The 13560-nt window shown below is 38.3% G+C and overlaps 1 protein-coding gene across 1 annotated transcript; it reads left to right on the top strand.

The window, feature by feature from the left end:
• The first annotated feature begins 218 nt into the window (after nt 1-218).
• On the top strand, nt 219-13235 carry LOC141435984 (uncharacterized). The gene is made up of 5 exons (XM_074098802.1): nt 219-630; nt 7185-7408; nt 7695-8035; nt 8612-8783; nt 10703-13235. The coding sequence occupies exons 1-5, from the start codon at nt 423-425 to the stop codon at nt 10973-10975; spliced, it is 1218 nt and encodes a 405-aa protein (XP_073954903.1). The 5' UTR covers nt 219-422; the 3' UTR covers nt 10976-13235.
• The last annotated feature ends 325 nt before the right edge of the window (nt 13236-13560 follow it).

Here is a 13560-nt window from a genome sequence, read left to right as displayed (position 1 = left end):
TACAAACTGCCGTAAAAGTAACAAATTTAGAGTTGGAATAAAAAATACAAAAAGACTCCAAAAAACCAATCATAAAAGTTTATTAATCAGTAAAAAAATAAAGCTGGCTGATCCGGTCATTTTCATCGGGAACCAAAAAGACCAAATAGGACCGAAACTTGCATCAGTGTAGAGCAATTATTGTACCAAGTTTATAAATCACCTGTTTGCATATTTCTAGACCAACATGTCGCAAACTTTTCAGACAGCGACCAAAACATAATCTTCTTCAAACGATCATCTTGCACCTGTTAAGAAATCAACCATAACAAAATACTAAAAGCGATAAAACAAGACTAAATCGTTCAGCAGACAGAGAAGCCAAACTAGTTCTAATTAACTTCTAATTAGTGTGAGAGAGACAGTAGTGGCACCCGTCCAAGATGAATTTGATGTTTCGGAAGAACTTTAGTGGGGAGAAGTCGGTTAGTAGTAGCGGGGGAGGGGGGAAGGCGCGAGGGGCGCTCGGGGCCGGCCGTAACGCGAAGCGCCAAAACCGCGAACGGTATTCCTGCATGGAGGAACATCACTACAGGACCCATCTGTTCTTCTCGGCCCCACGAGCCAGTGCCCAATACAACGAAGGCTCAGGTAAAAAAAAGTGTATTTTTGGCTCAAAATGCCAGCGTCCGGAGAGCGAGTTAAAAAAAAAGTTAAAGCGGGAACAGTGTATTTTAAGGTTAAGCGTGGTTTTCAAAGTGTTTTTGTTCAGTGGTGAAGTGTTCTGATTTGAAAGCAGTTTTGAGGTGAGTTTAGCGCTAATTGTGGCTAAGAGTGACTTTTAAACGTACATAAAATTGCCGCATAAACGTGGTAAGAAAATTCAGTAAGTTTTCTGGAGACAATTTAATTGGATAGAGTCTCTTAAACAATATCTTGATTACATACGATTAGAATCACTTAAATGTATATTTCTTGAATATTAAAGCAACCAATAGAACAGTTCCTAAGAATTTGTAAACTTTTTGAAGCAACTTATGTTTACCTGAAAAGTTGTAGTTCGCAAAATACGCTTGGGTGTTAAGACATTTTAGTTTTGACCAGTCATTCATGCAAATATGTAGTACGTACCAAGATTACGACTGCGAAAGTTATTCTGTCTGTTGGGGTGTATCCCCCATGCATGCTAGTTACGCTTTCACAGTAAATAAAATTAGATATTTATTTAGATAGCTGGTTCTCTAGAATAGCACACTGGCAACTTTTCTACACGTTTGTAAAATCCCAAAATGTCAGTCGCTAAGTCTAGAAGTCCAGAAGTCGTGGCGGCCTAATGTTTTGACTCAAGGCCTCTGAAGCAGAGGATCGTGGGTTCGAGCCTCGTGAGTTTTTTCGAATTTACGTGCGAAATTATATAATTGTTATTTATCATGAGGTTTATGATGAACGAAAACAAAACATCGTGAGAATACCTGCACGTACGTGCGAAGAAATTCAGTGGTGAGTGAAATTTCAAATTCGCACAGGGCCCGCGTCGAAACTAGGTTTTAAGCCCTCTCATTCTAAGCGGAGGACTGTGCTCGGCAATGGAACGTATATAAGCCGAAATGAGATGATGATGTTGAAATCTAATAGCATGAATTTTTGCATGGGGTATTTTCGGAAATTCCGTAAAATATAAACTCCTCTGGAAATTTGATTGTCATATTAATATATATATATATTCACGCGAGTAAAGCCGCGGGTAAAAGTTAGTTTTTGTATGCAAGTATATATGACGTCAATTCGGTATGCACTTGGCACGCGCAATATATCAAGCAAGTGTAAATTTAGGCTTATGTGTGTGAAATATGTGCATGCTTTACGTGCAAACGTATGTAGAGTCGAAATTGTGTCATATAAAACCCGCCTAAGTCCACAAAAATGTATACTGCATATTGAACCTTACCTGTTTCGTTTATAGAAGGCAAATTGCAATATAAACGATAAACTTGGCGATTTAATATCGTAACACACAGTAACATACCGGGACACATAGTAACATTTTTACTTTAACCGCAGTTGAGAAAACTAAGCCACGTAGCAGTAGCAGGGTGGAACCTTTGTGCTATTGACATGAACCACACATCCTGCCAAAGAAATCATAGCGAAACAGGAAGAGTTAGGCCACTAGTGTTTTGGACCAATACAACCATTTTCGGTCGCAAAATTTTCAAAATATCTCAGATTAGTAACAGTGTCTAAACTTTTACTAAACTTAATAACTTTGCGGATTTTGGTTGCAACATGTAGTAGCAATGTCAACGCTTTACACTAAAAAATTAACAGTAACGATGTGTTGTTCCTGTTTCGACATAAATGTTTCTAAATTCATTCTCGAAAAATTGTGTTCACTTTGATTTTATGAATTTTATCAAATTTAAATTGTTGACATATTGTCGAAACAAAGTTGCTATAAATTTTGCAGTAACATAAGTGTAGTAACGGTTACGACAATAAGTGTTGGATTTGATAAAACGTTAAATGAGAATGGTTCTCAATATTCGGCTGCTCTGTTTAAGAAAATTATTGTTTTTTCGTAACAATAAGTCAAAAGCAACCGAAACGTTTTCATCTGTCGTCGAGCTTTTACAGAAAAGTGTAACGAACAAATAAATTCAAATTCAAAATGGTTTATTGCATGTCACATTATATATCATATAATTTAAGTCGACATTTTTTTTCCACGTTATGTCTAGTATGATTTTTTCGTTGCTTTTTAGTGAATCAATCCAAACCGTATCAATAAAACATTCCACATTGTTCGAAAATACAATTTTTCAATGTTTTTGTTTTCGACATGACGAGTTTGTATTGAAAACGACAGCAATAACAGAGAAAAATTTAACTATATTTTATAAAATTATGAGGGTCCATCGGTGAATTCGTTTAAGTGATATCAAATTGCAGGATCAATTTAATTTCGTAGAGTATTTTCGATCGATTAAGAAGAAAATATCACAGAATCAAATTATACTCACAATATTATTTCTGACGACGACACATTTGCGACACATTCATGAAAAAGAAACACCAACCAAAAAAATAATAAAAAATGTCAATTACCAATGAACGGAACGATAGAACGGCGAATGAATGAATGAATAATTACGCGTTAAAAGTGAGCACAAATAAGTCGCGATGTGTCGATACTGCGACAGCGCAGTGTGACTCAAAATTGTTACGATTATTCCCCACTTTTCGAAACGGCGTTAGAACATGGATTTACACGACACCGTAACGCTACGGAATAATGTTACAAAAGTCCGTCCGTTACGTACGACGCAATAAGTGTCGGCTTATGTCGTAACCGCTACTTGATATGGCTGTATGGGGAGAAATTAACTTCATTTGTTCGTGGAAAGTTAATAGAAATCAAAAATAACACGGTGTATAATCAAATTGTTGTCTGGGCATTGTTCGTCGAATTCGTTCAATCAAATAAAGCTAGAAAGCTAACATAGAAACTATTGAAAAAAATATTAGGCTAGTTAGCATATTTTAGTTTGGAAGTTTTACATTATCTTTTAATTTTATTCTAAGATTTTTTTGATCAGTATTCTCATTTTACGAAATAATTAGTATGTTGTCATGCAAAATTATAAATGATCATTGTCGGAATAATACCAATAACAATTAATTTCCCCTACAAAAAGAAAAGATAACTTATTATACCAAAATTATGCGATTTAAAATTAAACCATTCATACTTATGCATGCATGTACTTATTCAGGTAAATACTCATTTGACTCAACAATATGCTAAAACAATTGTAAGTATATAAGTATTTCGTCTGCAACGTTTATGCTCTACGTATATTTTTCTTTGCATTTCTCGTTGTATATTTTATGAGAATTTTTTGACTGGGAACACCGAGAAATGTCAAGATTCCACCGAATTATTAATTCAAGTATTGGAACATTACTACAGTACAACTAGAGTGTTAATGTCCCTCGGGAATTTTCGGTTTTCTTCGTTTTCCTGAAAATTCAAATGAGAAAGATAAAGAAAACCGATCTTTTGTTTCGAGTTCCGAAAGACATTAGGAAACTAGTTTAAATGTACTTACTTCTGTTTCAAAAAGGAACAGTACACAGCGAACAAAATTATGCAAAATGAATGTATGGGAGAATCATGTCCTGAAATTTCTGAATGTTAATATTAGCCTAGTTATCACCAAAACTAACATAACTTTTGGGAACACGTCTTCATTAGTGCGAACATTAATAACACGTCGCAGATGCTACACGTTATAAATACCTGATGGACGGACAGCTATTGCATATTCATGTAACGTTGTCTAACGGTTGAATGGACTGGCTATTTAAGCGTTTGTATTAACTATTTAGTCAGGCCCGATATTCCTTCAGATATCTAAAAAAAAATAAAACACAGACACACAAATAATACTATAAATTATAACAGCGATACCGGGCAAAATAATTTTAAAGTAGGTAATCTTAAGTTCATATCACACTTTTCACGTGGGCAATTCATTTAAAACAAATTTCTTAGACCTAATTCATTAAAAATAAATGAAAAATCTTTTAAAAATAATTATGGTGCTTAGTAAATAATCACTATAAAGAAAAATCACTACGGACTATAAAACCCGTAGCCGGAAATGAGAATGCACTCACCAAAAAACCGCCCCAAACCGGATCAAACCGGCTTTTTGGCTGTAAACAAACAGCTATTTTCAGCGGCGACGTGTTTAATGGAACATTGCAAAAACGCTCGTCACACGAAGCACTCTAAACTTTCGAAATGGCTCGCCCTATAGTAACGCGTGTTTACTGTATGTTTAATGACTACTAGTACAGTCCAAGATGTACATACCTGACACCTGACTGATTATTATCATTCAGAATTACAAGCAGGGTTGCCATCTTTTGGGAAAAATCGGGCCAATCGGATGGTTAGTCCAATTGGCATTGATCACTTTTTTACAATGTGGTCTAATTCCAAAACCATTTCGAGGAATAGGTTTATTAAATCATTTTATAACATTTTTGTAAAAAAAATACTAATTTATCGTGTGTAGGTATATTTGCAAAATAACGTTTGACCTTTGTTTGACTTTCATCGTAAATACACTTTAATAACTAAACTGCCTAATTCTAACAATGACAGGTGACAGAAGACACTACATTTTTTTAAATAGCTATAATTCCGGTAACTTCTAAATAGGGTAAAAAATTTAAAACGCAACTAAAACCATAATCCTTCAAATAAGTGTCATAAATTCGCCAATTTTATGAAAAAAAAAAACAAAAATAGACATTGTTCATCAATCATTGGTCAGCAAAAAGACTAAAATGGTTTTAGAAAAGCTCATCGAAAACAGGACTGTCCCGGCAAAATCGGGACGGGTGGCAACTCTGATTACAAGTCCGTCTTGTAAAGAAAAACTATGTTAGATATTTTAAGACGAAAAAGATTTCCGTATGCACCGGACGGGATTGAAGCAATCTATTGTTCCATATATTTGAGTCAAACAAAGAAATCAATAAAAAACCTTAGAGTTCCTTTGCATTCCGTATTTCACTCATACTATAGTAGGTACCTAGCCGAAAAAATAGGTTTCATCAATGAAAAGCTGTACACGTACTTATCCGAGGTATAGCTAGGGGCTCGGAGATAATCAGAATTATTTTGCCCTAGGAGACTATATTAAGGTGTTTGGTTATAATAATAATTATTATATTTTTAGACCAGGTCCATTTAAAATACAAAATTAAAATAAAGAAAATAACAGTAGAAAACTTAAAACTAAAACTAGAATGCACATGCAAGCGCCCCCAACGGCTCTACATAGCTGCATAGGCAATGCCTCCAGGATGGTGTTATAGTTTGTTTGGTCTTCTTTACACCGAACCAATTAGAAAGGGATATGAGTAATTTCTAACGCACTCGGATTTAATCGCTCCTTTCAAATAGGGAATATGTATTACGCAAAACTCTGCGCAGGGGGCGATACTAGCACATACCGTAAACAAACCGCCAATTACCTATAAACGAACGTGTTACCGTCACTACAATGTGACCAAAAGACGTAGGTACCTAATTCAGTTCAAAGTATCTTAAGAATACGAGTAAAAATCATGAAAGTGATTATTTGTGAAATGTTTAGTGAAATCACATAGTTTTGAGCTTGCGGCCTTATTTAATGCCGACCGTACTAAGTTTCCTGCTAGTCACGTTAGAAAATTAATGATATCCTGCCTGACATTTTCATTTCCATTAAATCGAAATGTGTAATTTAGTTGCCAGCTTTAATAAGCGTTGCTTTAGTGCCAGTATAGTGTAGGTGTACTCTGGAATTCGAAATTGGAAGTTCGTAGCGGTCTGTTCCTCTTACTCGCCTATTAAATGCTATTAGCGTGAAACGGCACGATAAGATCGTAGTATAAGGGCAGTGCTTAGATAGATACCTATTTAATTTTCTACTGGCCGTAAGCGTTAGTACAATATTCCAAAAATAAGTAACCAAAATTCCGCAGCCGACTTTACGTTCCGACGTATTCGGCTGATCACTTGGCGTGATCACTCGCGGAACTTCGGTTTACGCCTGACCAAAGTTTAGATATCAGCCGAAACGTGCCGTAAATTCTACAAATGTGTTCATAGTAATTGACACAACATTGCAAGCGCAATCACACCGAAATTCAGTCGTAAAATTTCGTATCTGCAAAGTGTGCGTAAATCCTCAAATTGCCTTTTCCTCTTCCTCAATTTATGTTCTTATATTTGTTAAAATTAAAACACGAAAAAGATTTTCGGTTCTGCCGAACCGCAGACGGGATTTGAACCCTATTTGAATCTCCTAGCTTTACGCTCTAAGTGTGCTCGAACTGTCAAATTACCACTACCCAAAAAAACGAAAATATTTTCGTGTTTAAAAAGTCTTATCCGTCCGGCACACGAAAATATTTTCGTTTTTAAAGAATCTTATTGTCTGTCATTTCATATAATCAAAGCGAAGACAGAAATTGAAGTTACCTGTCTACTTTTTTTATAAGTTGTTCAATACAACACCCTACCACTGGCTGAAACTACCTATTATACTATTATTATTTACTATTGACAATAAACAGTCATAGACAGAGTACACTGTCTTGTATCTACTACGGTAAGTGCTAATTAAAAACCCTTGGCATTCCAGAGCGATGCGGTCCAGTCCTCGGCGGCGGCTCCGGTCCGGAGCCGGAGCCCCCGCAGCCGCTGGTCACGCGCGAGCCGTCGGTGTCGCTGCTGCGCTGGGACCGACCAGCGCCCGCGCACGACCGCCGAGCGCGCGCCGAGCCCGTGTCGCTCGCCACGCTCGAGCGAGATTGCTTCGTCATACCAGCCCATGCACTGGATAGGTTCCTGCCTGATGGCGTTCCAGTGAGTATCATCAGACCGAAAACCTCCACTGTTAAATAATTAAGGCCTCCCCTTTAGAACGACATATTGCCAGTATTCAATCTTGCGATGTCGTTAGTCCAATTCCTGGTAATTTTATGCAGTTAACTAGGTAACTGTTAAAAAGTAATTTATCCTTTGAGCGTCTTAAATTTTATGCCGAATCTTCATAACAGCAGTTGAAGTTCAAACGCTCTGAAGGAATCGATGTTGTCATCATATGAAAGAGTGGTCAATTTTTGGACAACTTCTTTACTTTTTATTCCAGCTTCCAGTTCCCCCTCCAACGCCAGAGAAAGGCCAATCAACGAAGACTGCGCAAAATTCCCTCAGCATCCTCGAGGTTGCTGACCCTAAGCTCTGCATACTGGCACATCTCATGAGTCCCTTGGAGCCAATAGAGCCAATATTGGAGTCACCCATGGCCAAACCTTTGATCAAACAGAAAGTCGCTGCAGCAGAGTTGCTTACAGAAGTGGCGCAAGCAAATTCGGCGGTTGGAGGCATGTTGTTGGCGAATATGGAAAGAAGCGCTGAGTTCCCATTCATATCTTACTATGTGATAAATACAACGCAAACTGATCCTTTGCTTTTCTACAATAATATGAGGTAAGATGCTCTTACAATTATTTTGCATGATGAAGTTTTAGGAGTACCTATAATAGTTACATTTTTTGGTTCTTCGGTATAATTATGCAGCGAGAGAAGTATTTTTTAAGCCTTTATTGAGGATATATACATTTCTCCCTTAGTCCTTGTCGATATCATAATCATGTTCCCAGTTGAAAAGTGGACTAAAAATTAGGTAGCTTTCTTTCCTTCTGTTGAACGGAATAAAAGGGATAATACCCCAGGTTATTGAATATATACTGCATTGCCGCTTAACCAACAATTTCTAATACCGCGGCGCGTAAACTATTTGAGATTTCGCGGCTGGTGTATATCAACACAAAGATATTTAATTTTAACGTTGCCCTGTAAAATTTGTCTCAGTGTCAGACACGCGGCATTTGCCATTGTTGGTTACACGGCATTGCAGTACCTATCAACGATGATATGTATGTTGAATCCATCTTTTTTTTTTATTTGCATCCAGTTGCCTTTGCAGTCTTCTCTCACTTAAATATACAGTGTAAGTGTAACCATTAGAATCGCGAACCTTCTAGTTATAATCTAACATTCCAGGTGTGCGTCTCTGAGCAAGTTCGACCCGAAGACAATCCGCTACTCGGCGGCTCACACTTTAGACCTGTACAGCGAAGTGGCCATGATCTGCCGCCCGCCGCTTTCGGACCTGGCCAGCGGACCCAAGAAGTCCCTCACACAGTCCACCGGGTTCATCATTAGTGTTTACAAGGTGAGTTCCACAACTGTTCCCTTCCAGACGCTTTGTTTCTTGAGTCTTTTGTGACGTGTGTGTTGACAAGCGGATATCTGAGTGGCTAGAGAACCTGACTTTGGAAAAACATATACCGACCTTGAGTATCTCAGGGGTGTCATAAGAATGGAAGGCATAAGCTAGTACCTCAATCAATCAAATGAGCCCACATCCACCCACTGCTGGGTATACCCAGCACCCTTCATTTTCACGCCACTTTACCCGGTTCTGTCCTAGTCTCATCCACAGCTTACCAACCGACTGACAGATAGCTACCGAGCTACCTAGTACATATTAGCTAGCATCTAAATCATAAAAAAAATTAGCAATAATGTTTTTTCAATCAGGGTTTTTTATTATGCTTCTTCTCATCTTACTGCCTTAGATAAAAATATGAGCAGGTAAATATTTCATCACGGGATGCAAAAAGTACAAAGAAGACCAAACAAAGGGAATCTGCTACCCAAACGTGGCATATCCTGACTTTGTAAACTTGGCTAGGCTTCAAGGATTTACTGTCATCTGGTGCAAATAGAAAATCGTCCACTTGAATTGACCATTTTGGAACAAAATGAATATCAACCAAAGTGAATTTATTCAAATTTTATTGTGCTGAAAAATATTTACAAGCATTTTATTTTTACTGTAATATTTTCCATTACAAATTAGGAGCAAAACTAAATAAGCAATAAGTGAATGTTATCTAAATCAAGTCTTAACTTAATATGTAGGCCCAAAACAAATGATTTCGGGTGGAACATATTTACAATTCGTCATATTATTATGTCTGAGTGTACCTACTTACGTATATACAAGTGGTCGGTTTTTTTTTCAGCCTACATGAATTTGACAATTTTACCACAGGACAAGGTTCCATTTTCGACGATATTCAGGATGGACAAATGTTCCTGTTGATGTATTCCAAATTATCATTTTCCTGCTTTGACGTATAATTTCGAATAATGTCCATTTTCCATTTGCACCAAATGACAGTAGGTAAATCTTTACAAGTATTAACGTTAGTGATATGATATACCTTCACTGAAATCTTACAGGCCCGACAAGTTTTTTTGGAAAGCCACCAAATGGCGCACTCGTATAAAATGATTCGCTCTCAAGCCGGTAGCTTAGGCATATGAGACGATCTTGGCATCGCGCGCTATCGCAGCTGCGGGTAACTTAAGTAGATAGTCGAAGCCAAGCTTAAGAAACGTTTCTGTAGTTTAAATTTACGTTACTTGTACAGTCAACCATTTGATTCCAGGGCTTCCATAGAACCTTGTGTTACCTAGTAAATAATTTTATTAGTCGTGAACTCGGGAATATCAAAATGACTGACAGACTACGGTCAAGATTATAATTATAATATTTGTAGTCAGCCGTGGTGGCCTAGTGGTTTGACCTATCGCCTCTCAAGCAGAGGGTCGTGGGTTCAAACCCCGGCTCGCACCTCTGAGTTTAACGAAATTCATGTGCGGGATTACATTTGAAATTTACCACGAGCTTTGCGGTGAAGGAAAACATCGTGAGGAAACCTGCACGAACCTGCGAAGCGATTCAATGGTGCGTGCGAAGTTCCCAATCCGCACTGGGCCCGCGTGGGAACTATGGCCCAAGCCCTCTTGTTCTGAGAGGAGGCCTGTGCCCAGCAGTGGGACGTATATAGGCTGGGATGATTTGTATCAAGGGGTCAAAATATGTAGTACCTTAATACCACTAACAATAAGGTCGATGGATACATATATCTGACCTGACGCTAGGGCTGTATATTGCCCTCCTCCTTCCTACTTTTTGTCACTCCATAAGTCGAATTACTTTTTTTTAGTCATTTCTCGTTCTACTTGCTTGCCTAGACAGTTATTCATTAACCATAACCAACGCAATATCAACCTTTTCAGGTATTCGAAGGCGATGACGGCGAGCGTTTCGAACGCAACTGGCTCTACTGGACCGGGGCGCGCATGCTCTACCGCCATCTCCCTCACTCCGTAGGCATGAGGAAGATAGCACTACACAAGTCCGTGGCCACACACGGCGACAAAATGTACCTGTTGGTCTGCGAGTGTGCCAACTTGTTGGACGACTTGTCGGGTGCGGCCATGTTAATCACAGCCTTACGGGCGCGGTTGTGTGGTTACACGGGTCTTTATAGGCCCATACAGACTTTTTAGCGGGAAACCTTGTTTAGTGATAGTTTAAAGATTAATCTGTCATCTCCCAGGATAACAGGATCAAAGGAATTTGGGCACAAATTTGTGCCTCTGGGAGAGGACAGGTTAAAGGTTAGTCTGGGGTCACACTCTCGTCAAGTTTTTAAGCATGTCGGTAATATCGTCCGACCACCATTGGGGTAAACTTTCTGGAGTGTAGGTAGACTAGATGGAATGATGCAAAAGGTACCTGTTAGGAGATGTATGCAAGAAACCGAAATCAGGGTGCAATGGCGTGTTTTAGCGGAGGCAGGTCCCGATGACGATAGTGATAGTGTCTTCGAAACAGTAACGTTCGAAAGTAGCAAAGATCAATATTTCAAATTTTCAATGAATAAGCTGAACGAAATAAGGAGTTTCTAGGTACATTACTTAAAAGCCATGATAATACCTTCACCAAAATAAGTAGGTATAATAAAAGCTATAATCTGTATAGGCTGCACGAGACTTGACAAACGGGTTGAAATGGGGCAGGGATTTACAAAATCGACAAGTCACGTATAAATAAAAATTAAAAGTAATGCGAGTGATTCATTCTGCGAGTTTCTGCTGTTCCGCCTGTTTTCCACCAACATAAGACCATGTATCACCTATAACCTCCTGAAATGGACCAAAGTATTAGATGTATTACAACTTCTGTTCTTGGATATAGGCAAAAACTTCATAATGTAATTTCTTATTTCAGAATTTGTTTCTCTATCAAATGATTATATTTATATAGGGTGAGTCATTCACGATGACGCGTGCCGTGGTTCTTGTTACAATGTCTTTAACCCTTTGGATGCCACGGTCGGCCACAGACGACAAAAAAAATATCTGAAAATCGTTCCATAGGCGCCACGAAATGCCGACATGGTAGCTATGGCACGATTTTCAGCTGTCGCGTGACCGTGGCGTTCAAAGGATTAATGGCTAATTTTGACAAAATCACGCGTCTTCGTGGATGGCACTAGGTATACTGGTTCTAAGAGTATTGTATGTTGATGATTACCTACTGCAGAACAAATCTTGTTCAAATCATATATGCAACAGATTTTTTAAATTATTAGATTACGGCATGAAAGAGTCACTTTAACCGTCACTTTTTTGACAAAAATAACTTAAACAAGGCAACAATATCGTTCGTAAAATTTTACTTCTCTTTTTAACGCGCTCTTTTAGCTTCACTTTGAAAACATGTGACGTAATCTTATTCACCTAGGTACTTCTTATTGTAGTATTAACCCTTGAGTCCCCAGGTTTCGTTCTAATTTACAAGCAGCAATAAGTACAGATCAAAACGCAACTTTGCAACTATAATGTGAGCAGCCATTACGATGCTTATAATTAGGTTTGGTTAAAATGTGATTGTATTTTGTTACATTGAATATGAACGAAAACTAATTATAAGCATCAAAATAGCTGCTCGCATTATAGTCGCAAAGTTTTATTTGTTTCAGTGTGTTGTTTGTAAATTAGAACGAAATTACCTTTGTATGAAAATGCGATCAGCGGCGAGCGTACTGCAGGGCTACTACGAAACTCGAAACTCGAAGTTCGTGTAGTGCGGTCCCTCTGACACTTATACTATTTAATACGAGAGCGAGAGGAACGGTACGATACGAACTTCGAGTTTCGAGTTTCGTAGTAGGCCTGCTGGCGACTCTTAATAAAGCCCCATTTATTGAAGCATACTATCACAGAATCAAAAGCAGCTATCGAATACACACCTGACAAAGGATATTTTTAAAGCTAGTAGTATTTTCAACAATTACAATGAATATTGTAACATAACTAAAACAATAAGGTTGAATTTCCAAGTCAACGCATGTGGTCGCTAAATCACCTCTACCTTTTTAAGGGTTAACACAAAACTTGTCAATTACGCGTAGTTCTGATGACAATACAATAATGCAGTGCCCTTAGTGTAAATTGAAAATACAAACTGAAATATAGATGCACAGAAAAACCAGAAAAATAAGACCATCACTGGGAATCGAACCCAGGTCCTCGGTATTCCGTACCGCGTGCTATACCGCTACACCACTGATGGTCTGGTCAACGGTACCGACACGAATTTCCCCTATGCATCTCATATCTCAGCTTGTTTGTTTCTTATTTAGCCACTTAAGAAGTGACGCTAGCGACATCTATGCCGTAGCCCACATCTAGAAACTTGTATTCGGCACTCCATTGGAACTAACCGCTCACCCGGACAAGAGATATCGTTACTAAGCAATCAAATTAAACGCTAGCGTCACTGCTTAAGTGGCTAAATAAGAAACAAACAAGCTGAGATATGAGGTGCATAGGGGAAATTCGTGTCGGTACCGTTGACCATCAGTGGTGTAGCGGTATAGCACGCGGTACGGAATACCGAGGACCTGGGTTCGATTCCCAGTGATGGTCTTATTTTTCTGGTTTTTCTGTGCATCTATATTTCAGTTTGTATTTTCAATTTAGGTTTTACGGGATAACCGTAAAAGTAAAAATTTGGATTTGAGATAAAAAATACAAAAAGATTCCAAAAAACCACCCTTAGTGTAAGTTTTCGGGTACAAAATACG

Source organism: Choristoneura fumiferana, chromosome 16, assembly GCF_025370935.1.
Source record: "Choristoneura fumiferana chromosome 16, NRCan_CFum_1, whole genome shotgun sequence".
Classification (NCBI taxonomy): domain Eukaryota; kingdom Metazoa; phylum Arthropoda; class Insecta; order Lepidoptera; family Tortricidae; genus Choristoneura; species Choristoneura fumiferana.
The sequence above is the reverse complement of the archived record's forward strand: the minus strand, read 5'-3'. Positions and strand labels throughout refer to the sequence as shown.

Excerpts from the sequence above, each read along its gene's own strand:
- LOC141435984 (XM_074098802.1), top strand. The coding sequence starts at position 423 with ATGAATTTGATGTTTCGGAAGAACTTTAGTGGGGAGAAGTCGGTTAGT. Across the intron at positions 7,409-7,694 it reads TCCTGCCTGATGGCGTTCCA|CTTCCAGTTCCCCCTCCAAC; the intron begins GTGAGTATCATC and ends TTTTTATTCCAG. Across the intron at positions 8,036-8,611 it reads CTTTTCTACAATAATATGAG|GTGTGCGTCTCTGAGCAAGT; the intron begins GTAAGATGCTCT and ends CTAACATTCCAG.